Consider the following 24029-nt stretch of genomic DNA (forward strand, 5'->3'; position numbering starts at 1 on the left):
GCAACTACCTGCACCGGGACCATCGCCCTCCATACCCCTACCATCTAGGCTCCCATCCAAACGTATCTTAAATGGTGAAACCGAGCTTATATTCACCACTTGTGCTGGCATCTCATTCCACACTCTCTTGACCATTTCAGTAAAGAGCTTTTCCAAACGTTCCCCTTAAATTTTCACCTTCCCCACTTACCAATGAACTTGGTTGTCATCTCACCCAACCTCAGTGGAAAGAGCTGCTTGCATTAACCCTATCTATACCCTCATAATTTTGTATACTGCGAACAAATCTTCAATGTATAATTTCCTTGTTTATGTTTAGAGCCTTTTTTAGGTGTATAAGATGATGAGGGGCATTGATTGTGTGGATAGCCAGAGGTTTTATTCCCAGGGCTGAAATTGCTAATACGAGGGGCATAGTTTTAAGGTGCTTGGAAATAGATACCGAGGGATGTCAGGGGTAAGTTTTTTTTACACAGAGAGTGATGGGTGCGTGGACTGCACTGCCGGCTAATTTGCATTTGATTGTTTCAGTTACTGTGGGGCCAGGCACCCATGCAGCCAGCAGGAACATGGAATAATACCAATGGAGAGAGTCAAGGTGAGCCAGGACACAGATTGGAGATGGCAGAAATGCCCCATTCTTATACAGACAGGAAGAGCATCAGAGAATTTGATGGTCATTCCAGATACCAGCTCTGTGCCCACTCAGAAGATGATTTCTCTCTCCAACTTAGGTTGAACTTCACTGTAACAGTGTGATGTCAGATCACACCTTGGCAACTCAAGTGATCTCATCTGAAATGTTGTCCAACACCCACTGATGGATTTTGTAAATCTTTTTACAGGTTAAAAGTGACAAGGAATTTGTCTACGGTAATCCAGAACACAACACACAAGTTTTGCTGTCTCTGTCCAAACATTTAAGAAGTGGACCAAGGGATTCACTCGATCATCTGACCTACTGACTTGCCCATAATTTTACAGAAGGGAGAGGCTATTCATCTGTTCAGACATTCGGAATGGATTCACTCAGTCATCTCAACTGAAGGTACATCAGCAAGTTCACACAGGGCAAGGCCATTAATCTGTTCTGTTGGTGAGAAGGGATTCAGTCGGTCTTCCCACCTGTGGACACACCAGTCAGTTCACACTGGGCAGAGGTTGGTTATCTGCTGAATTTGTGGTGAAGGATTCACTCGGTCATCTGGCCTCATGGCTCACCAGCGAGATCACACTGCAGAGAGGCCATTCACCTGCTCATACTGTGGGAAGGGATTCACTCAGTCATTTAATCTGCAGGTACATCAGAGAGTTCACACTGGAGAGAAGCCATTCACCTGCTCGGACTGTGGGAAGGGATTCTCTTGCTCATCCCAACTGAAGGTGCATCAGTCGGTTCACACTGGGGAGAGGCCGTTCACCTGCTCAGACTGTGGGAAGGGATTCACTTTGTCATCTCGATTACTGAGACACCAGTCAGTTCACACCGGAGAGTGGCCATTCACCTGCTCAGTCTGTGGGAAGGGATTCACTTTCTCACCTCACCTACTGAGACACCAGTCAGTTCACACCGGAGAGTGGCCATTCACCTGCTCAGATTGTGGGAAGGGATTCACTGAATCATCTCAACATAAGGTACATCAGCGAGTTCACACAGGGGAGAGGCCATTTACCTGCTCAGTCTGTGGGAAGGGATTCATTAGGTCATCTAATCTGAAGGTACATCAGCGAGTTCACACTGGAGAGAGGCCATTCACCTGCTCAGACTGTGGAAAGGAATTCACTTTGTCATCACAACTGAAGGTACATGAGCGAGTTCACACAGGGGACAGGCCATTCACCTGCTCAGTCTGTGGGAAGGGATTCATTAGGTCATCCAATCTGGAGGTACATCAGCGAGTTCACACTGGGGAGAGGCCATTCACTTGCTCAGACTGCGGGAAGGGATTCACACGGTTCGCTATCTTACAAGCACACTGGTCAGTTCACACTGGGGAGAGGCCGTTCACCTGCTCAGACTGTGGGAAGGGATTCACTCGGTCATCTCAACTGAAGGTACATCAGCGAGTTCACACTAGGTAGAGGCCAATCTCCTGTTTAGACTCTGGGAAGAGATGCTCTCAGCCAAACCAACCAAATGTGCATCATTGTTCACACTGAGGGGAGGCTGTACACCTGCTGTGAATGTGGGAAAGGATTCATTCAGTTATCTAACCTTCAGCTGGCAGCTTAATATAGGGGGAAATAGCCGCCCAGCTCGGCCAAGCTTAAGAAATCTTGTTTGGGTGGATGCTGCATGATGTGTCCCCTGTTACAAATCAGTACTCCGAAATAACAAATGCTACACAATATGTGATTAAACGATTCAGCTTTATAATTCTTTCTTTGACTACAGGGTTAATGAAGTAAACAAAAAAAAAAGGGCCCACTCTCTCCATTCGTGTCTTCTCATCTCTCCCCGGCAAAATACCATGAAAATCTCTCTTCCAGACTCACAAGAAAGAACAACATTTCTGTCATTGGATAGTGCCGCATTCCAAAACCCTGTTATCTCTAGTCGTAACCTAAACATTGCTGCTACAGAAAAACCATTACCTCAGATGTGAAACATTACAGAGAGGCCATTACATTAGCAGTGAAACCTTCCAGGGTGTTACACTTGTGACACACTACTGGGTTCACACCGGGGAGAAAGTTCCAATAAGCTGCATGCTGGATATTTGTCCATCACCGTTGCTGAAAACAATTTTGAGAGTGACTGTCGGTGCTGAACTCTGCAATTATTGCTGCTGCTCACCACACCCAGTTCTGCACCCTGGTCACTGGGCATGGGAGGAATTTCTTCTGCTGCATGTTCACCTTTAATAGGACTGGAGTTTAATATTCTGGATCTGAGACAAATAAATCAGTTCTATTTTGAACTCTGTCTCCAGTACTTAGTGAATTTATAACACACCTAGTGTACAGTAGAGAGTCAACTCAGGCCGGCTGGACCCTGCCAGTGATTCTGTTCCATGACAGTCCTTTTAAATCCTCTCCTGTTGTTCATCTCTTGCTCCCCCTGTGCTGATGGGTTCCAAAACAGTCACCACTCTGTGGGTGAAGAGGTTTCCCTTGAATTCTCTGCAAATTGAAGAAGTCGAGCTGACTGCAGTTCTGTCTGAGATGTTCTTCGCCTCTGAAATCTCTGGGCTGAGGAAGAATGACATTGGGAGCTAACCTCCTTATTCAGGGCTCATTTCCACATTATGGGTTATTTTCCCTGCTTCTAAAGGATTGCTTGCAAACACAACTCCTGACCTCCAAAGACTGAAATCAGAACGGGAAACCATCAGTTGGATGTTTAATGAAGCAGGGGCAGAAACCAGAGGCGGGTCTGCACAGGGCAGAGTTTGGGGCTTTGGATCAATGTCAGGGTAATAATGTATGATGAGGAGAAGGGAATCAGCAGCCAGGCGTGGCAACGAATGACAGAGTAGCAACATTTAGAAGCTAATTGGCAAAGAAAATAATTTGTCTAATGACACAAACAATGCCTGTTGTGAGGTGCTGCACTGGTCGAGGAACATGTATGTGTTGGGATGATTTTATCTATTGAGGGAGTTGTTCCAGTAATAATATATCTGGATGGTTATTTTAGATTATCCTATCTGTAATAATGTATTGCTTATCATGTAAGTTGTGAGATACTGTCCCTATCTGGATCAGGCCTGAATTTATAGTGCCTTAATGAAGTTACGGTGGTCATTCATGAGTTTGTATGTTAAAGCAAGATTTTGGTGAAATATATTTGCCACTTGATTGTACCTGCATAAGTAATCAGATTGAGTTAAACTGCTGCAGGATCCTGGAATGTGTTGGATAGTGTCTGGTTTCTCTTGGCATTTTCTGTATTTCTTGCCTTGTTTGTTTGTATTTCATGTATTTTCGATTTTTTTTCATATTGTTGACCACCTTGTCCTATATTTCTGCAAGGAACCCCTCTGTTTCTGGGAAGAGGTCTCCAACTCTCAGTCAGGTGCTCGATGCTACCTTGTCACCATCTCGTCTGCTCAGGTCATTGGGATGTCTCCCATGGAGGGTCGTACTCGTTCCACTGGTTAATGTTTTCTTCCATAGTGATGATTCATTTCTGAGTTAGCCTCTCATTGAAGTTTTCTGGTCTGTATTTCTTACCACGATTACATATACACACATGGAGCAATGAATACTGTTCATTTTTGATGAAAATATATACTTAGAAGTTTTATCTGACTTGTGTGATTTTTTTTTCATGTGTGTTATTCCCCTTCCTCCTCCTGTCCGAGGTAGTGTTAATCTAACTGAGTCTGAGTGTAAATAGTCTTTTCTAAAGCTGTCATTTCAGTTCTGTATCTTTGTTAATTTTACTGATTGAAATGGGACAAAGATATTTTTATATAAAAAAAAAGTCAATGTCGGTATTGATAAAAGTGTTTATTGCCTTTGTTGTATTTGTTAACTATTGAGCTCTGTTTGGCAGGTTTTTTTAAGCCTTGAACTAAATTTTGACAAAGGTTCTCCCTATTTCGCACTACTTTCTATTTTCTTTGCTTGTTGATATTCCAGATACGTGGGTGTCAAGAGTCCCGATGAAGGGTCTTGGCTGGAAATGTTGATTCCCATCCATAGATGCTGCCTGACATGCTGCGATCCTTCAGCACTTTGTGTGTAGTTCTCTGGATTTCTAGCATCTGCAGGTCCACTTGTTTCCCAGATACTTACATGCTTCTTGAAAGAACAAGCTGGTGGTGGGATGTGTGGCTGTGTTGGTAAAATAGTAAATAGAATCAGTAGAAAGAGTTGGCATAGGGTTGGAATGTGTGGAATCTGTGGGTAGAATTAAGGAACAGCACATGTAAAAAAAAAAAATCCCTGATGGGAATTGTACAGAGACCTCCAAACAGTAGTAAGTATGTGATCCACAAGTTACAATGGGAGATAGAAAATGTGTGCCGAAAGGGCAATGTTACAATAGTCATGGGGGATTGTCATGCAGGTGATTAGAAAAATTAGGATGGTGTTGGTCTCAAGAGGAGGAATTCCTAGAATGCCTACAAGATGCTTTTTTAGAGCAGTTCATGGTTGAGACCACTTGGGGATCAGTTATTCTGGACTGGGTGTTGTAATGAACCGGAATTAATTAGGTCACTTAAGTTCAAAGAAACCTTAGGGGCAAGTGATCTTAATACGATCAAATTCACCCTGACATCAGAGAAGGAGAAGCTAAAGTCAGATGTGAAATAAAGAGAATTAGAGAGGCATGAAAGAAAAATTGGTCAAAATTGATTTGAAAAGAACATGGGCAAGGATGAAAACAGAGCAGCAATGGCAGTAATTTCTGGCAGCAATTCGGAAGGCACAAGATATATACAGTGGCGTGCAAAAGTTTGGGCACCCCTGGTCAAAATTTCTGTTACTGTGAATAGCTAAGTGAGTAAAAGATGACCTGATTTCCAAAAGGCATGAAGTTAAATATGACACATTTCTTTAATATCTTATGCAAGATTACTTTTTTATTTCCATCTTTTACAGTTTGAAAATAACAAAAAAGGAAAAGGGCCCGAAGCAAATGTTTGGGCACCCTGCATGGTCAGTACTTAGTAACACACCCTTTAGCAAATATCACAGCTTGTAAACGCTTTCTGTAGCCAGCTAAGAGTCTTTCAATTCTTGTTTGTGTAAATTTCTGGGTTCAGCCATTGGCAGCAAAGCAGTGACTGTGGAAATTACAAATCAGAATATTATTAGAGTCACAGAGCCCAGCTGCACTGAAACAGGCCCTTTGGCCCTTCTAGTCAATGCCGACACTGAACTTATCTCTAATGTGGGGGTGAGAGGGAGGACGGGGCAGAGAGGGAGGCAATAAGGGGAGGGGGTGGTCGAGTGCGGAGAGGGAAACAGAGCAGAGAGTTTATACTTAATATCTTTCAGAAAAGGTACTTGTTTGAATTTACTTGCTGCAAACCTACTATCCATACCCTGTAGTTCTCAACCAAATTATTGATTTAGATGACAAGTAGCAATGTTCAAAGTTCAAAACGAATTTTATTATCAGAGTACATATGTCACCACATACAACCCTGAGGTCATTTATCCAACAGGAACACTTAGCAAATCTATAGAATAGTAACAGGATCAGTGAAAGATCAAGTAGAGCATAGAATTCAACAAACTGTGTAAATGCAAATAAAATTAAATATCAATGAATAATGATAGCAATGGGGTGTAACCCTGGGGAACATCACTAGGCACGGGCCTTGAGTCCAATAAACAGCCTCCCACCATCACTCTCTGCTTCCTACCATCAAGACAACTTTGCATCCAGTTAGCCAGCTCTCCCTGGATCCCATGTGATCTAACTTTCCACAGCAACTTACCATGCTGAACCTTGTCAAAGGCCTCACTGATGCCCATGTAGGCCACGATCCTGGGACAGAGGTGTCACTGATCAGAGGGCACAGATTTAAACAGAGGACGAAGAGGTTTAGAGGGATCTGAGGAAGTGATGTTTCACTCAGAGGGTAGCTGAAATCTGGAACACACTGCCCGAGGTGGTGGTGGAGACAGGTCCCTTCACAACATTACAAAGTGTCCTCTTTCCTCCATCTCCAGGGAAGCTGCATTTCCACACAAACTCCTCACTTGAGACGACTGTCTGTACCCGTGACACAGGAAATCGCATCACTGTCACTCTCCTGATACCATCCGGGAAGCGGTACCGCAACATAAAAGCCAGGACCAACAGGCTCCGGGACAGCTTCTTCCACCAGGCCGACAGACTGATGAACTCACACTGACTTGAGTGTACTCTATATTACATTGTCTGTTTTATTTATTATAAACTATTATAAATTACTATGATTGCACGTTGCACATTTAGATGGAGACGTAATGTAAAGATTTTTACTCCTGATAGATGTAAGAAATAAAGTCAATTTAATTCAATTCCTGATTCCGTGTCTGACCTGCTCGCCTCCGGGTATCCTCCCTCAACGAGCTCCTTCCTCAGTCACCATCTGTGAGATTATAAAAAACAATTAAAACGATCTATCAGACAGCTCCTGTACCCCTCCACCCCTGAACAGGTTCCCCTGTTAAAACTCTCTGCTCAGCCCCTTCCCTATTCCCTTTCCCTTTCAGACTCCCGATGTGCCAGCAGATCCGAATTCACCGTGTGGACATTTCTACCCCACAGGAGGCTGTACAAACCCGTGTCCTTCTCTGATGCACAGCTCAGTGACCCCAATCCCTGTCTGCACTCGCAGCCCATGACGGTGACAGCTGTCCTAGACTCTGTAACTCACAATCTTGTAACACAGAATCTTGTTCACAGCAAGTTTAGACAGTCATTAATATGAAGAGAGAATTGTTGTTTCCTGAAAGGACAGGCGAGCGAAGCTGTCTGATCCAATTCACCAGATGGTCCGGTGTTTACAAGTTAATGTGTCCCGGGACCCACTCATAACCCCGACCCACACAGACAGACAGACAGACAGACAGACTGTCCCTTCGCCCCAAACCCCCTGCAGAACCACAAGGAATTGATCCACGGCCCGGGCTCGGTCGCAAAGTGAAAACCGGGGCTGAGGAGAGCCCGGAGACAAACACCCCGCTGCCCACTCCACCAACAACACGGCACAGCCGGACACATCTCACAACACCGGATCCGGTCCCGATGAAACCCGAATTTAATTTTGTTGTTCCAGATCGGACCCAACAAAAGGTGTTTTAAAACTGAAGCGCTCCCCCTCACGTGACGTCACACAGCAGCCCCTCCCACGCGCCTGACGTCACCCATGGTCTCCCCGTATCTGCATCTGCTGTCACGAGCACGGTGCCTTACGTCACACACGCGCTGCTGCGCTCGAGCTTTTACGGTTTAACGGCTGAGCTACTGAGCACGAGCCACGCCCCGCCTCCCCGAACAGTCAACAGAGGAATTGAATTGATTACAGAGCTGCGCTATTCCCATTGGTGCGAAGCGATGTCAATCACTGGTTACACCCAATAGTGGAAGCGGACCAGCCGAGAGGGCGTTACCTCGTCTCTGCTGCAAATCCCAAAGTAAATGTCCGCTTTCTGATTTATTTCCATTTCCCTCCGAGGGAAGTTGGGGCGTTTGTGAAGCGTCTCCTGCGGCCGGAGTCTGATGTATCGCTGAGAGGTAGGAGGAGACCGCTCGGCCCGTCCGTTTGATGCCGGTTCCCCGGGGAGGGAGAGGATGAAGACGGTGAGAGAGGGGGCGGACAGGATGTTTGTCCCGGTGGGGACAGGAGGGGCTCATCTGTGGAAATGTCTGAGCCCACGGTGGTGGCGATTCACCACATTGGGGGGCAAACACCGGCAGACTGTTGCCCTGCGAGCGGGGCCAATGGTCCGGGCAAAGTGACAATTATTTGTGTTTTGTTGAGATTGTACCGGGAATATGGTGTAAAATCCCGCTCCCCACACTAACACGGGTTATACAGACCAAAGAACAAACTGCCGGAGGAACTCAGTGGGTCGGGCAGCATCTGTGGAGGGAAATGGACCGTCAACATTTCGGGCCGAGACCCTCCCTCTGGACTGAGAGTGGACGGGAAATAGTCCGAGAAAAGAGGTGAGGGGTGGGGATGGGGCAAGAGCTGGGGAGTGAGAGGTGGGTCCAGGTGAGGGGGAGGTGGGAAGGTGGGAATAGTGACAGGGGTGGGAGGTGAGTGGTTGACCTGGAAAACATATACTTTATACTTTATAGTCGCCAAACAATTGATACTAGAACGTACAATCATCACATCGATACTTGATTCTGCGCTTCCCACTCCCTGGATTACAAATATTAAATATTAAAAATAGTAAAAATTAGTAAATATTAAAAATTTAAATTATAAATCATAAATAGAAAATAGAAAAATGGAAAGTAAGGTAGTGCAAAAAAACCCGAGAGGCTGGTCCGGATATTTGGAGGGCATGGCCCAGATCTGGGTCAGGATCCATTCAGCAGTCTTATCACATTTGGAAAGAAGCTGTTCCCAAATTTGGCCGTTCGAGTCTTCAAGCTCTTGAGCTTTCTCCTGGAGGGAAGAGGGACAAAAAGTGTGTTGGCTGGGTGGGTCGTGTCCTTGATTATCCTGGCAGCACTGCTCCGTCAGCGTGCGGTGTAAAGTGAGTCCACGCACGGAAGATTGGCTTGTGTGATGTGCTGGGCCGTGTTCACGACCTTCTGCAGCTTCTTCCCGTCTTGGACAGGACAACTTCCATACCAGGTTGTAATGCACCCTAGGAGAATGCTTTCTACTGTCATCTATAAAAAATTACTGTGGGTTCTAGGGGACAGGCCAAATTTCTTTAGTTTCCTCAGGAAGTAAAGGTGCTGGTGGGCCTTCTTGGCAGTGAACTCTGCTTGGTTGGACCAAGTCAGGACATTTGTGATATTGACCCTGAGGAACTTAAAGCTTTTGACCTGTTCCACTTGCACACCACTGATGTAAATGGAGTCGTGCTGTCCACTACTCCTTCTGATTTAAAAACCAATTCCTTCGTCTTGCTGACGTTGAGCGATAGGTTATTGTCTTCACAACATGCCACCAGGTTCTTAATTTCCTCTCTGTACTCAAACTCATCATTACCCAAGATACGGCCTACAATTGTTGTGTCATCAGCAAACTGATATATTGAGTTCGATGGAAACTTGGCTACACAATCATGGGTGTACAGAGAGTACAGCAGCTTCTCCTTCTCACATTTCAGGATGAACTCCAATATTTTACGATCACTTGCCCCTGTGGGTTCTTTCTCCTTAAGTGCTCTAATTAATTCCTGTTCATTGCACAACACCCAATTGAGAACAGCTGATCCCCAGCTGGGCTCAACCAGGAGCTGCTCTAAAAAGCCATCTTGAGGGCATCGTAGGAAATCCCCCTCTTGGGATCCTGCACCTACCTGATTTTTCCAATATATCTGCATGACTATCTCTCATGACTATTGTAACATTGCTGTTTTGGCATGCATTTTCTTTCTCCTGTTGTAATTTGTGGATAATATACATCCTACTGTTTGGGAATCTTCAGCTAACTCCCTTCAGGGTCTTTTCACCATTGCTGTTCCTTAGTTCTACCCACAATGACTCAACATCTTCCAACCGTATGTCACCTCTTTCTAATGATTTGATTTGATTTTTTCCCAACAGAGCCACAGCACCCTCTTTCCCTGCCTGCGTGTCCTTTCGATAAACATACCAGTATCTGGGACACGAGATATTGCAGATGCTGGATGTCTGGAGCGATACGCACAAAGTGCTGGAGGAGCTCAGCAAGTCAGGCAGCATCTATGGATGAGAATCAACGTTTTGGGCCAAGACCCTTCATCAGGACTCTTGACACCCAGCTATCTGGAATACCAAAAAACAATGACAATAGAAAAATACTGCAAAAAGGAAAACTTTTAACAACATTTGCTTCAAGGCTTAAGAACATTTACCAAGCAGACATCCATGGTATAACAAATAGAACAGAGAAAATAGAAATCTACAGCACATTACAGGCTCTTTGTCCCACAATACTCTGCCTGCCATGTAACCTACTCTAGAAGCTGCCTAGAATTTTCCTACCGCAATGTCCTTTATTTTTCTAAGCTTCATGTACATGTCTAAGAGTCTCTTAAAAGATTGTATAGTATACACTACTACCCCCTTATCCTGCAGAGCATTCCATGCACCTACCATGCTCTTTGTGAAAAAATTACCTCTGACATCCCCTTTGTACCCATTTCCAAGCACCATAAAGTTATGCCCTCACGTGTTAGCCATTTCAACTCTGGGAAAAATCCTCTGGTGTCCATGTGATTAATGTCTTATCCACAGGATCAATACTTACAACAAAGGCAATAAACACTTTCGCTGTACCCATATTATCGTATTCTTTAGGTAAATATCTTGGTCCCATTCCAATCTGGAAACTTTACAAAAAAACTGAAATGACAAATTTAGAAAAGACTATTTACACTCAAACACACTTAGATTAACACTACCGAGGACAGAAGGAGGAAGAGCTACCACCCAATGATCTGATATGCTTTCTAAAGTATATATTTTCATACAATATAAACAGGATTCAGCACACCATGCAGGTATATGCAATTCGGATAAGAAATACAGACCAGAAAACTTAAATGAGAGGCCAACTCAGAAAAATTATTCATCACTATGGCAAAAAGCTAACGAGTGGAATGAGGATGACACTCCATGGGAGACATCCCAATGATCTGAGCAGACTAGACGGTGACAAGGAAGCATTGTACGTCTGACTCAGAGTTGGAGACCTCTTCCCAGAAACAGGGGTTCCTTGGGGAACTACAGGACAAGGTGGTTAACATTTTAAAAACTCAAAAATGCATAAAAGACAAATAAACCAGGCAACAAATGCAGAAAATGCCAAGAGAAACCAGACACAATGCAATATATTCTGGGATCCTGCAGCAGTTTAACTCAATCTGATTAATTACTCAGGTACAATCAAGTGACAAATACCATTCACCAAAATCTTGCTTTAAAATACAAACTTCTGAAAGCCCTCTATCACTTCATAAAGAACCAATAAATTCAAGTCAGATCCAGTTTTGGAGTCAAAATCTTACAAATTATATGATAATCAATACATTATTTCAGATAGGACAAACCATAATAACCATCCGGATATAACATTACAGGATAAACAAGCAGGAACAACTCTCTCAATAGATAAAACCATTCCCAACACACACATGTTCCTCGACCAGTGGAGCACCTCACAACAGGCATTGTTTGTGTCATCAGTCAGACAACCAAATTATTTTCTCTGTCAGTCAACTTCCAAAAGTTGTTACTCTGTCATTCGATGTCACGCCCCTCATCATACATTCCCTTCTCCTCATCATACGTTCTTACCCTGACCATCGTCCAGATCTCCAAACTCTGCCCTGTGCAGACCCGCCTCTGGTTTCTGACCCTGCACCGTTGAACATCTAACTAATGGTTTCCCATTCTGCTTTCAGTCTTTAAAGGACAGTGGTGTTTTCTAACAAGCCTTTAGAAGCAGGGAAAATGACACATAATGTGGAAATGAGCTGTCAATAAGGTTAACTACCAATGTCATTCTTCCTCAGCCGAGAGATTAGAGGGCCAAAGAACATCTCAGACAGAACCGCAGCTTGATTTTGTCAGTCTGCAGAAAATTCAAGGGAATCCTCTTCACCCACAGAGTGGTGACTGTTTGGAGCCCATCACCACAGGGAGAGCGAGAGATGAACAACAGGGGTGGATTTTAAAAGACTGTCATGGAACAGAATCACTGGCAGGGTCCAGCCGGCCTGAGTCGACTCTCTACTGTACACTAGGTATGTTATAAATTCACCAAGTACCGGAGATAAGAGTTTAAAATAGAACTGATTTATTTGTCTCAGATCCAGAATATTAAACTCCAGCCCCATTAAAGGTGAATATGCAGCAGAAGAAACTCCTCCCATGCCCAGTGACCAGGGTGCAGAACTGGGTGTGGTGAGCAGCAGCAATAATTGCAGAGTTCAGCACCGACAGTCACTCTCAAAATTGCATTCAGCAACGGTGATGGATAAATATCCAGCATGCAGCTTATTGAAACTTTCTGCCCAGTGTGAACCCGGTAGTGTGTCACAAGGTTAGATTACTGAGTGAATCCCTTCCCACATTCACAGCAGGTGAATGGCCTCTCCCCAGTGTGAACTCAATGATGCACATTTGGTTGATTTGTCTGAGAGAACCTCTTCCTAATGTCTGAGCACGTGAACCGCCACTACCCAGTGTGAATTCGCTGGTGTTTTAGTAGGCTAGCTGCCTGAGTGAATCCCTTCCCACAGTCTGGGCAGGTGAATGGCTTCTCCCCAGTGTGAATTCGCTGGTGCATCTGAAGGTTGGATGATTGAGTGAAGGTCTTCCCACAGTCTGAGCAAGTGAACGGCCTCTCTCCAGTGTGAACTCGCTGATGTACCTTCAGTTGAGATGAGCAACTGAATCCCTTCCCACAGTCTGAGCAGGTGAATGGCCTCTTCCCACTGTGAACCCGCTGGTGTGCCAGCGGATCAGATGACTGAGAGAATCTCTTCCCACGTTCTGAGCGGGTGAACAGCCTCTCCCCAGTGTGAACTCGCTGGTGTGCCAGCAGATCAGATGACCGAGTGAATCCTTTCCCACATTCTGAGCAGGTGAATGGCCTCTCCCCAATGTGAACTCGCTGGTGTTTCAGTAGGCTAGCTGCCTGAATGAATCCCTTCCCACAGATTGGGCAGGTGAACGGCTTCTCCCCAGTGTGAATTCGCTGGTGCATCTGAAGGTTGGATGATTGAGTGAAGGTCTTCCCACAGTCTGAGCAAGTGAACGGCCTCTCTCCAGTGTGAACTCGCTGATGTACCTTCAGTTGAGATGAGCAAGTGAATCCCTTCCCACATTCTGAGCAGGTGAATGGCCTCTCCCCATTGTGAACTCGCTGGTGTGCCAGCAGATCAGATGACCGAGTGAATCCCTTCCCACGTTCTGAGCGGGTGAACAGCTTCTCCCCAGTGTGAACTCGCTGGTGTCTCAGTAGGCTAGTTGTCTGAGTGAATCCCTTCCCACAGTCAGAGCAGGTGAACGGCCTCTCCCCTGTGTGAACTGACCAGTGTCGCTGTAGGTGGGATGACTGGGTGAATGTCTTTCCACAGACTGAGCAGGTGAACGGCCTCTCCCTGGTGTGAACTGACTGGTGTCTCTGCAGGTGAGATAGTAAAGTGAATCCTTTTCCACAGTCTGGGCAGGTGAACGGCTTCTCCCCTATGTGAAATTGGTGGTGTCTATGAAGGTCAGCTGGTCGATGGAATCCCTTCCCACAGACAGAGCAGGTGAATGGCCTGTCCCCAGTGTGAAATCGCTGGTGTATTAGTAGGCTGGATGATAGAGTGAATCCCTTTCCACAATCTGAGCAGGTGAATGGCCTCTCTCCGGTGTGAACTCGCTGATGTACCTTCAGTTGAGATGATTTAATGAATCCCTTCCCACAGTCCGAGCAGGTGAACTGCTGCTCCCTGGTATGAACTCGCTGGGGAGCCATTAGGCCAAATGACCGAGTGAATCCTTCCCCACAAATTCAGCAGATGACCAGCCTCTGCCTTGTGTGAACTGACTGGTGTGTCCACAGGTGGGATGATCGACTGAATCACTTCTCACACACAGAACAGATTGGCCTTGTCCAATGTGAACTACCTGATGTACCTTAAGTTGAAATGACCGAGTGAATCCACCCCTACAGTCTGAGCAGCTGAACAGCCTCTCCCCTGTGTAAAATGACAGACTTGCCAGTCGGTCAGATGATCGAGTCAATCCCTCCCACAGTCTGAGCAGGAAGGATGATCGAGTGAATCCCTTGCTCCACTTCTTAAATATCTGGACAGGGACCGCAAAACTGGCGTGTTGTTCTCGAGATTCCCGTAGACAAATTCCTTGTCATTTTTAACCTGTAAAAACATTTACAAGATCTATCAGTGGGTGTAGGACAACATTTCTGGTGAGATCACTTGAGTTGTCAAGGTGTGAACTGACATCACACTGTTACAGTGAGGTTCAACACAAGTTGGAGAGAGAAATCTTCTAAATGGGCACAGTGCTGGTATCTGGAATGACCATCAAATTCTCTGACCCCCTTCCTGTCTCTATGAGAATGGGGTATTTCTGCCATCTCCAATCTGTGACCTGGCTCAGTTTGACTCTCTCCATTGGTATTATTCCCTGTTCCCACTGAGCTGCATGGGTTCCTGGCCCCACAGTAACTGAAACACTCTCACACAAATAGCTGGCAGTGTATTCCACGCACCCACCACTCTCTGTGTAAAAAACTTACCCCTGACATCCCCTCGGTATCTATTTCCAAGCACCTTAAAACTACACTACCTTGTCTTCGCCATTTCAGCCCTGGGAAAAAAAAACCTCTGGCTATCCACACGATCAATGCCCCTCATCATCTTATACACCTAACAAAAAGCTCTAAACATATACAATGAAATTATACATTGCTTTGAGGATTTGTTAGAAGTACTGTATACAAAATTATGAGGGTACACATGGGGTAGATGCAAGCAGCTTTTTCCACTGCGGTTGGGTGGGATTACAACCAGAGGTCATGGGTAAATGGGGAAGGTGAAAATTTAACAGGAATATTTGGAAAAGCTCATTACTGAAATTGTCGTGAGAGTGTGGAATGAGATGCCAGCAGAGGTGGTGAACATGAGCTCGGTTTCACCATTTAAAAAAAAGTTTGGATGGGAGCCTGGATGGTAGGGGTATGGAGGGCAATGGTCCCAGTGCAGGTAGTTACATTAGACAGCCTAAATGTTTTTTCGGCATTGACTAGATGGGCCAAATAGCCTGTCTCTGTACTGAACTTCTCCATGTTTCTATGACAAAGAAGCTGGCCAAACTTGTTTGGAAGGGATACAGTAGGAGTGACAACGAAGCAGCAATGGCTGCAGTTTCTGGGAGCAATTTGGAAGCTGAGTGATCGATACATCCCAAAGAAGTGGAAGCATTGGAAAGGTAGGAGGACACAACCGTGTCTGAAATGAGAAGCCAAAGCCAAAGAGAGGGCAAATAATAGAGCAAAAACTACTGGAAAGCTTTTAGAAACCAATAGAAGATGACTAAAAAAAAAGTCAGATGATCTCAGAGCATGGAATCATGATATTGTAGTCATTAATGAATCTTGGTCGCACCCAACAGACTGAGGCATTTAGAGGAACAAAATATCCCGGGCCTCAATGTCTCTTGAAAACCCAGGTTCCCTGTACCAGTTACCTTCCAACTTTTATTTTGGCAGGCAGATAAAAAGGTGTCAGATCCTTTCTGATACCATTAATATTAATCTTTCTCCAATTTAGAATCTCAACCCATGATCCAGACCTCTCGTTTTCCGTATTTACTTTGAATCTCATGGCATAATAGAACATAGAATAGTACAGCACAGTACAGGCCCTTCGGCCCACAGTGTTGTGCCGACCCTCAAACCCTGCCTCCCATAAAAGCCCCCACCTTAGATTCCTCCATATACCTGTCTGGTAGTCTCTTAAACTTCACTAGTGTATCTGCCTCCACCACTGACTCAGGTATTGAGTTCCACTCACCAACCACTCTGTGAATAAAAAAACCTTCCTCTAATATCCCCTTTGAACTTCCCACCCCTTACTTTAAAGCCATGTCCTCTTATATTGAGCAGTGGTGCCCTGGGGAAGAGACACTGGCTGTCCAATCTATCTATTCCTCTTAATGTCTTGTATACCTCTATCATGTCTCCTCTCATTCTCCTTCTCTCCAGAGAGTAAAGCCCCAGCTCCCTTAATCTCTGATCATAATGCATACTCTCTAAACCAGGCAGCATCCTGGTAAATCTCCTCTGTACCTTTTCCAATGCTTCCACATCCTTCCTATAGTGAGGTGACCAGAACTGGACACAGTACTCCAAGTATGGCCTCACCAGAGTTTTATAGAGCCGCATCATTACACCATGACTCTTAAACTCTATCCATCGACTTATGAAAGCTAATACTCCATAAGCTTTCTTAACTACCCTATCTACCTGTGAAGCAACTTTCAGGGATCTGTGTAATTTCTGTCACCAGCCCTGGATCATTTTCCAACAGCTTATTGCCCACTTCTACATCAGGAATTCTATGTTCTGATTAAGGGCACATTTGATAAACTCTACCCCATCTAGTCCTTTTAAAGTATGTGAGTCCCAGTCAATGTATGGAAAGTTAAAATCACTTACTGAATCAAACTTTGTTTCTTGGCATGGTCTGCAATCTCTCTACAAATTTGTTCCTCCAAATCCCTCAGACAGTTGGGTGCAACCAAGTTACAATAATGGCTACAATAACATAATTCCTTGTCCTGACCACAGTACAGCTTTCCTACAATGCTTCTTGCATTGCGATATACACAGCTCAGCACATTCATCGCACCATGCTCAACCTTTTGATTGCTGGCCCTACCTGAGGTCTGAACATCTGACTGGTGTCATGAAAACAAACTCTCCCTCATTGTCACAAAAACAAAGGAGCTGATTGTGGACGACAGGAGGAATGGAGACAGGCTAACCCCTATTGACATCAATGGATCTGGGGTTGAGAGGGTGAACAGCTTTAAGTTCCTTGGCATAAACATCACCGAGGATTTCACATGGTCTGTAAGCACCGGCTGTGTTGTGAAAAGAGCACAACAGCTCCTCTTTCACCTCAGATGGTTGAAGAAGTTTGGGATGGTGTCCCAAATCCTAAAAACTTTCTACAGGGACACAACTGAGAGCATCCTGACTGGCTGCATCGCTGCCTGGTATGGGAACTGTACTTCCCACAATCACAGGAACCTGCAGAGAGCGGTGCAGACAGCCCAACGCATCTGTAGATGTGAACTTCCCACTATTCAGGACATGTGCAGTGACAGGAGTGTAGAAAAGGCCCAAAGGATATTAGGGACCTGAATCACCTCAATCACAAACTGTTCCTGCTGCTACCAGCCAAGAAACAGTACCACAGCAAAAGGACCAACAGGCTCCGGGACATCATCTTCCACCAGGCCATCAGACTGATTAATTCATGCTGATACAATTGCACTTCTCTGTTATATTGACTGTTCTATGTACAAACTATTTATAATAAATTACACATTGCACATTTAGACAGAGACGTAACGTAAAGATTTCTACTCCTCATGTATATGAAGGATGTATGTGATAAAGTCAATTCAATTCAATTCACTATCCACTATCTGTTCTGTCATTCTGGCTCCCATTCCCCCTACAACTTATTTTAACCACATCAACCACCCCCCACCCACACCAGCTCCAGCAAGCCTTACCACTAGGATATTAGTCCCCTCTTGTTCTGTTCCCCTAACGAACGAATCCCCTATCACCCCCTTGACTTTCCTCTGCCAGGTAATCTTCATCACCCCCCCCCCACCAAGAGTTTCTAAAGTGGTCCACCTCTTGTTGTGTGAGATAGCAACAAGAGTACTCTGCAATGGCTATTTAACCTCATTTCCCTTCCTGACTCTCACCCAGTTTCCTGTGTCCTGCACCTTTGGTGTAACTCACCTCTCTTCATGTCATATCTATCACCCCCTCCAACTCCTGGATGATCCGGAATTCTCCATTTCAAGTTCCAACTCCTTAAAGTGCAGGGTTACAAGCTGCAGCTGGATGCATATCTTGTAGGTGAGGGCATCAGGGACACTGGATGTCTCCCCACCAATGTCCCCTCCAATTTGTAATAACCAGTGTGAACATAAAACTTGTATTGTGCATTTTTTTACCCAGTGACAAAAAGTGCATAGTGAATTTTATATAGGGAGGTATTCATATTAACAGCTAGCAAATAACTGTAGATAGGAACTTTAATCTCCTCTGGGTATGATCGAGTTCATCTGCACTCTCACACAACCTATGTAGCAGGCCGTAACGGGTAATGAAGGATTTTCTCACCAGAGATTTTGCACATTGTCCAGATGTGGTTTGCTTGCTGAATTACACTTTAAAAAGTCAGATTTCAAAATATCACTGCAAAAACTGCAAATTCTCCAGCAACTTTTGCATCACCACAATACAACCAGTTTCTGTATTGTGCATAAATATTTCCCCTGAACCCTCCCCCAAATGACTGATGGTGGTAAACTCGTTGATGGTAATGCCAATGAATATAAAGGGAAGCGCAGTATTCTGTCTCATTGGAGTCTGGCACATTTGTGATGTGAAAGCTATTTCTTGCCCAGGGCAAAGGTGTTTGATATCATTATGTATACAGAGTGAATGGGTCAATACATGTCCTCACGGGTAGAAAGGTCCAGAACAAGAGGAGGTAGAACAAGCAACACACACAAAATGCTGGAAGAACTCAGCAGGCCAGGCAGCATCTATGGAAAAGTGTACTAATGCTGAATTCCGGCATTTTGTGTGTGTTGCTTGGATTTCCAGCATCTGCAGAATGTCCCTTGTTTGTGATTGGAGGTAGAACAAAGGTGATTTTCTCAACTGGTGATGCAAAAGATTTTGTTCCCTTTCTCCGAGTTCCTAATCATTGCATTTAGACAGCTGGAGCTCAGCTCTGTCTGAGAGATCCATCGGTTTCCATTCCCTCATCAGCCGGAATCTCCCCGGGATCCGTGCAGGGATCGTGGGGCTGAGAGAGGGGGAAGAGAACAGGACTGTCCCGGGATCGCGGAGCACAGTTTCCGGGAGTCACAGCAATTGCCCCTCAGTCGGTAGTGAAAACGGGCGCACGGAGAAACACTTACCGGCAGCGACATCCGAGGCCTTTTATGGACTACGCATGCGTGATATTCGGGACTTTCCGAAACCCTGACGCCTGCGCATTCGATCAGTGCTTCAGAGACGGCGAGAATTGTTACGCAGAGCTTTCTGGGTAATCACGGTGCCATTGAAAGTTTCCGCAAGCACCGGTTCAAGTACATACCTCAGTGTTTGTGTGTAGAAAACTGAGCACCTCTTTTAACGCAGAAAGCAGCTCTAATAAAACAATACACTTAATATCAGCAAACTTTCCTCGTGTTTAATGCCAAAGTAGAACGTTCTTACAAATGCAGATATAAAACACAAGAGATTCTGCTGTTGCTGGAAATGCAGACATATACACATAAAATGCTGGAGGAACTCTGCAGTTCAGGCAGCAACTAAGCAGAGGAGTACACAGCCAATGCATGCTGAAGGGGCTCGGCCTGAACGCTGTCCATTTATTCTTCTCCACATTGACTGCCTGATCTGTTGATTTCCACCAGTATTTCGCAGAAATTAAACACTTTTTTTTCGATCAATCAGTTTCCAAATGTTTCTGATCTTTCATTTTTAGCCGCATCCTGCTGTTCTGATTCCTCTTCTTCCTCCTTCTTGTAAATTCTAGTTCCCATCTCTTTCTGGAACCCCAAAGTCCTGACTCAGGCTGGTAACTCTTTGATTTCTGACTCCCCTCCATCGAAGATTCACTCGTTCGTCTGCTGTATGACTTTAGAGGCGCGTTGCAACAACCCAACTGTCTGAGGCACAGTCCTTTGAAATTAGTGAAAATGACACCAAAAGTTGAAAAGAGCAGGGAAGGAGGAGTTTAACCGCCTTAGTCCGGAGCCCTGAAGAACGTGAAAACCACAGTGAGCACATTGTCTTATTCCGTCTGGAGAGAATCATGCAGGAAATTGATACAGGTGTATAAGATAATGAGAGGCATTGGTTGTGTGGATAGCCAGAGGCTTTTCCCAGGACTGATTTTCCTTCCTGGTGAGAAGTTGCTGGTGCTACAGCAGCTGGGATGGTTTAGTAAAACTCTTTGCTCACTCCGGACAGAAATGTGGCCTCTACGCGTCTACTTATTGTGAACTCACTGGAGCATCACAAGGTGGGTTAACTGAATGAGTCTCTTCGCACACACGGAGCAGGTGAACGGCCGCTTCCCAGCGCGAAGCTGTTGGTGTATCTGCGATGGCCGACTGAAGCCCTTCCAAAATGAGAGCCAGTGAATGACGTCACACTGCCAGTAACGTCATGGCAATGTATCCAATCAGATCACGGACATGGACACGTGATCGGGCTCTCTTTGTAGCGAGTGGGGTGCTGTCTTCTCCAGCATCTCCGCCTCTACAGTCAAGGATCGGCGGCATTCAAGCGCTGGTGAACTGACAGATACAGCGGAACTAACGTGCTGTTGTATTTGTGACTACCATACACAAATCCTTTGACTTTTCTACACTGTTAAAAGTTTACAAAGCACGTCAGTGGGTGAAGTACAACATTTCAACTTAGAAAATTTCAGCCTCCATGGTTTCTTCTGATAAAAACAATTTCACAGCTCAAAACAATTTGGAGGAACCAGAAACACACACAAAAAATGCTGGTGGAACGCAGCAGGCCAGGCAGCATCTATAGGAAGAGGTACAGTCGACGTTTCGGGCCGAGACCCTTCGTCAGGACTAACTGAAAGAAGAGATAGTAAGATATTTAAAAGTGGGAGGGGGAGGGGGAGGGGGAGATCCGAAATGACAGGAGAAGACAGGAGGGGAGGGGTGGATCAAAGATCTGGAAAGTTGATTGGCAAAAGGGATACGAGGCTGGAAAAGGGAGAGGATCATGGGAGGGGAAGCCTGGGGAGAGAGAAGGCGGGAGGGGAGCCCAGAGGGTGGAGAACGGGCAAGGAGTCATAGTGAGAGGGACAGAGGGAGAAAAAAGAGAGAGAAAAAATGGGGAAAATAACAAATATATTTTTAAAAATAAATAAGAGGTGGGGTGTGAAGGGGAAGAGGAGCATGAACGGAAGTTAAAGTGGTCAATATACATGCCATAGTGTTGGAGGCTCCCTAGACGGAATATAAAGTGTTGTTCCTGCAACCTGAGTATGGCTTCATCTTGACAGTAGAGGAGGGATAGACCATATCAGAATGGGAATGGGACGTGGAATTAAAATGTGTGGCCACTGGAATAACAAGACTCTTCCCGGGCCTGCAGGATGTCTCAGTCGGTGTTGTAGGGACCGGTGCTTGGAGCCCAGTTGTTCCCAAACTGTGTCAACAGTTTGGCTGAGGGACTAAATCAATATTCCTCAGTCTGCTATTGACAAAAAAAAAGTAGATTTATATCCTGAAAATGCCACCAGCTATATATTAGATCCCGAGAGTTTCGGGAGTTTGGAAAAAATAAATAAGGGTGTCTGTGGGTTTTTGTTTCCCGGGGTTTGTTTCCACGCCCTGATATCGATGGAGTGAAGCCGGAGTTCAGAGCCGACACAAGCGGGGTCCGATACAGGTCAGACGGGGTAGGTTACGGGCGACACTCCGCTCTGGGACCATCAGCACCGAAGCATTTAGAGTAACGCCGCAGTAATTTGGAGCAGGTCTGGGAGAATATTAAATAAAACCAACATGGGAACTTTCTGATCCGATCCCCTGATAGAGTGTGAAGGAGCCGCGGCGAAGAATAGTTGCGGAATTTAAAATAAGCAAGCCGAGCCGGGCCAGTGTGGGCGGAAGCCGAGGAGGAGATCGATGCCTGCGAACGGGGGAAGTAAATCTGCAACGAGCTTTGGAAACTGTCCGTGGACAAAGTCGGAGACAGCGGGGCTGAGCGGTACCGGACAGTGTGAACAGATGTGACCAGATCGCGGGAATCACTGCCGCTGAGAAAGTTGCCGAGGCTTTCTCGGCTTTGCATATCAGTCAGAAACCTGATGGACAGAGATTTACACTGATTTTCCAAAGCGCTCCCGGCCTCCTTCCCAAACCCTGCTCTCCGTGCAGCGCCCCGGACCGGAACGTTTCTCCCGGCATCGGCACCTTTGAGGCGCCGGCGATCCCCGCCTTCCGCGTTTTAAACCGCCGGGAATCAGCTGCTCTCTATTTCCATCATCTCCCTGCCCCGGGACCCACGGAGCGGACAGACAGTAACTCGCTCGCTCTCTCTGTTGTTTCCCAGTGAATTTAGTGGCGATGGTGATCCTGTCCCGGGGAAAGTGCGGCCTCTCCACCCGCACCACTCGCTACCTGGTGGCCACGGCAGCGGCGGATCGACTGACCATCGTGTTTGTGGTGATATTGTGGCGGGTCGGTTATTATTACTTCCCCGGGACTTTCCTGGACATCACCCCGTGTGCAGTGTGATCTCTGTCCTGGGAGAGTCAGCAACAGAAAGTTTTGTCTGGTTCACCGGCACTTCTACATTTGATCGGTTTGTTGCCATTTGTTGCCAGAAGTGGAAAATAAAATATTGCACCGGGAAAACTGCGGCTGTGGTTGTGATAACAACCGGCGTTCTGCTCTGATTTAATAATGTGCCCGAATTCTTTATATATCGTCCTGTGAGAGTGGTTGACAATACACCCTGGGACTGTATTGAAATACCGGGCTACTATACGGATCCCGGGTGGGTGGGATATAATCGGCTTTCTACCGTCCTAACGCCATTACTCCCGTTCGTGTTAATACTCCTGTTCAACGCTCTGACAGTCAAACACATTTTAGTGACCAGTCGCGTCCGTAAGGGGCTGAGGGGTCAGAGCAAAGCGGAGAACCGCAGTGACCCGGAGATGGGGAGTAGGAGGAGGTCTGTGATCTTACTTCTCACCATCTCCGGAAGCTTCATCATCCTGTGGTCGGTGAGTGTTGCTGAATTCCTTTATAACACCATCGCCGGACTGGATCAAAATAATTACAACGATTCTGAATACATGTTTCAACACACCGGAGACATGCTGATGATATTAAGTTGCTGCACACACGCGTTTATTTATGGGGTAACTCAGTCCAAGTTCAAAGAGCAGTTCATCAGCGCAGCGAAATATCCGCTCACTTCAGTTATTCAACGAATTAACAAACAAAATATCTGAGCTCTTCTCGGCGGCGGTCGCAATGTTTTCGATCTTGACTCTGCAGAATCAATGATCATCGGAGAACGTGGCAGCGGGGAGAGTAAATCTGGTTTAGAGCCCGAGAGAAACACAGCACAGGAACAGACTCTCCGACACCCGCACCCCGCGGCTCCACTCCTACCAATTATTAAGCTCATCCTACCTTTTATTTTCAGCTTTCCACCATATTCCCGCACTCGTCACCGCCAGACCCTTTTCGGTCTGAGAAAGCCAGACAGGTTCTGGGGACATTCAAGACCAAATCGGCAAAAATGCCGCTCATTTCCTACTTTAGTCTTTTGCATAAAAATTAAATTGGAAAAAAAAAGTTAACACAAACTTACAGTAAAGCTTGTACTCGTCTGTCGCATTAGACAAAAATGTTTGGAGGAAAGTTTAACACCACAGCACTCATTCCCAATTGCGCAAGTTGTTACGGAAACCTCCAATGTCTGCTCTGCTTCAAGGAAAATAATGACATCTCACTTCCTAATTTCTAATAAACGCCCGTCCGATCAAATTGCGTGTTGACTCTCTTCTACATTCACTCCAGTAGAATCACATGTTTATTTTTATTTTTTTTTTTATCTCAGCTAAAA

At 45.6% G+C, this 24029-nt stretch overlaps 1 protein-coding gene and 1 long non-coding RNA gene across 3 annotated transcripts; one reads left to right on the plus strand and one right to left on the minus strand.

Moving 5' to 3' along the window:
* Window positions 1-1015: 1015 nt before the first annotated feature.
* Window positions 1016-6903, plus strand: LOC140206849 (uncharacterized). Its single transcript, XR_011888406.1, has 4 exons — window positions 1016-1048; window positions 3976-4161; window positions 5554-5610; window positions 6634-6903. It is a non-coding gene; the product is annotated as an uncharacterized lncRNA (long non-coding RNA).
* Window positions 6904-12568: 5665 nt separating this feature from the next.
* LOC140207623 (uncharacterized) lies at window positions 12569-23798 on the minus strand. 2 transcript variants are annotated; one of them, XM_072276173.1, is made up of 2 exons: window positions 23775-23798; window positions 12569-14496 (listed from the first exon to the last, which is right to left on the minus strand). In XM_072276173.1, exon 2 carries the CDS (start codon window positions 14091-14093, stop codon window positions 12804-12806), a length of 1290 nt encoding a protein of 429 aa, XP_072132274.1. In that variant the 5' UTR covers window positions 14094-14496; window positions 23775-23798; the 3' UTR covers window positions 12569-12803. The 2 variants fall into 2 exon arrangements, with proteins under 2 accessions (XP_072132274.1, XP_072132272.1); XM_072276171.1 differs by lacking the exon at window positions 23775-23798 and adding an exon at window positions 19322-19347.
* Window positions 23799-24029: the final 231 nt, after the last annotated feature.

Source organism: Mobula birostris, chromosome 13, assembly GCF_030028105.1.
Source record: "Mobula birostris isolate sMobBir1 chromosome 13, sMobBir1.hap1, whole genome shotgun sequence".
Lineage (NCBI taxonomy): Eukaryota > Metazoa > Chordata > Chondrichthyes > Myliobatiformes > Myliobatidae > Mobula > Mobula birostris.

Coding starts and splice junctions, on each gene's coding strand:
- LOC140207623 (XM_072276173.1), bottom strand. CDS start 14,093: ATGGCTCCCCAGCGAGTTCATACCAGGGAGCAGCAGTTCACCTGCTCG.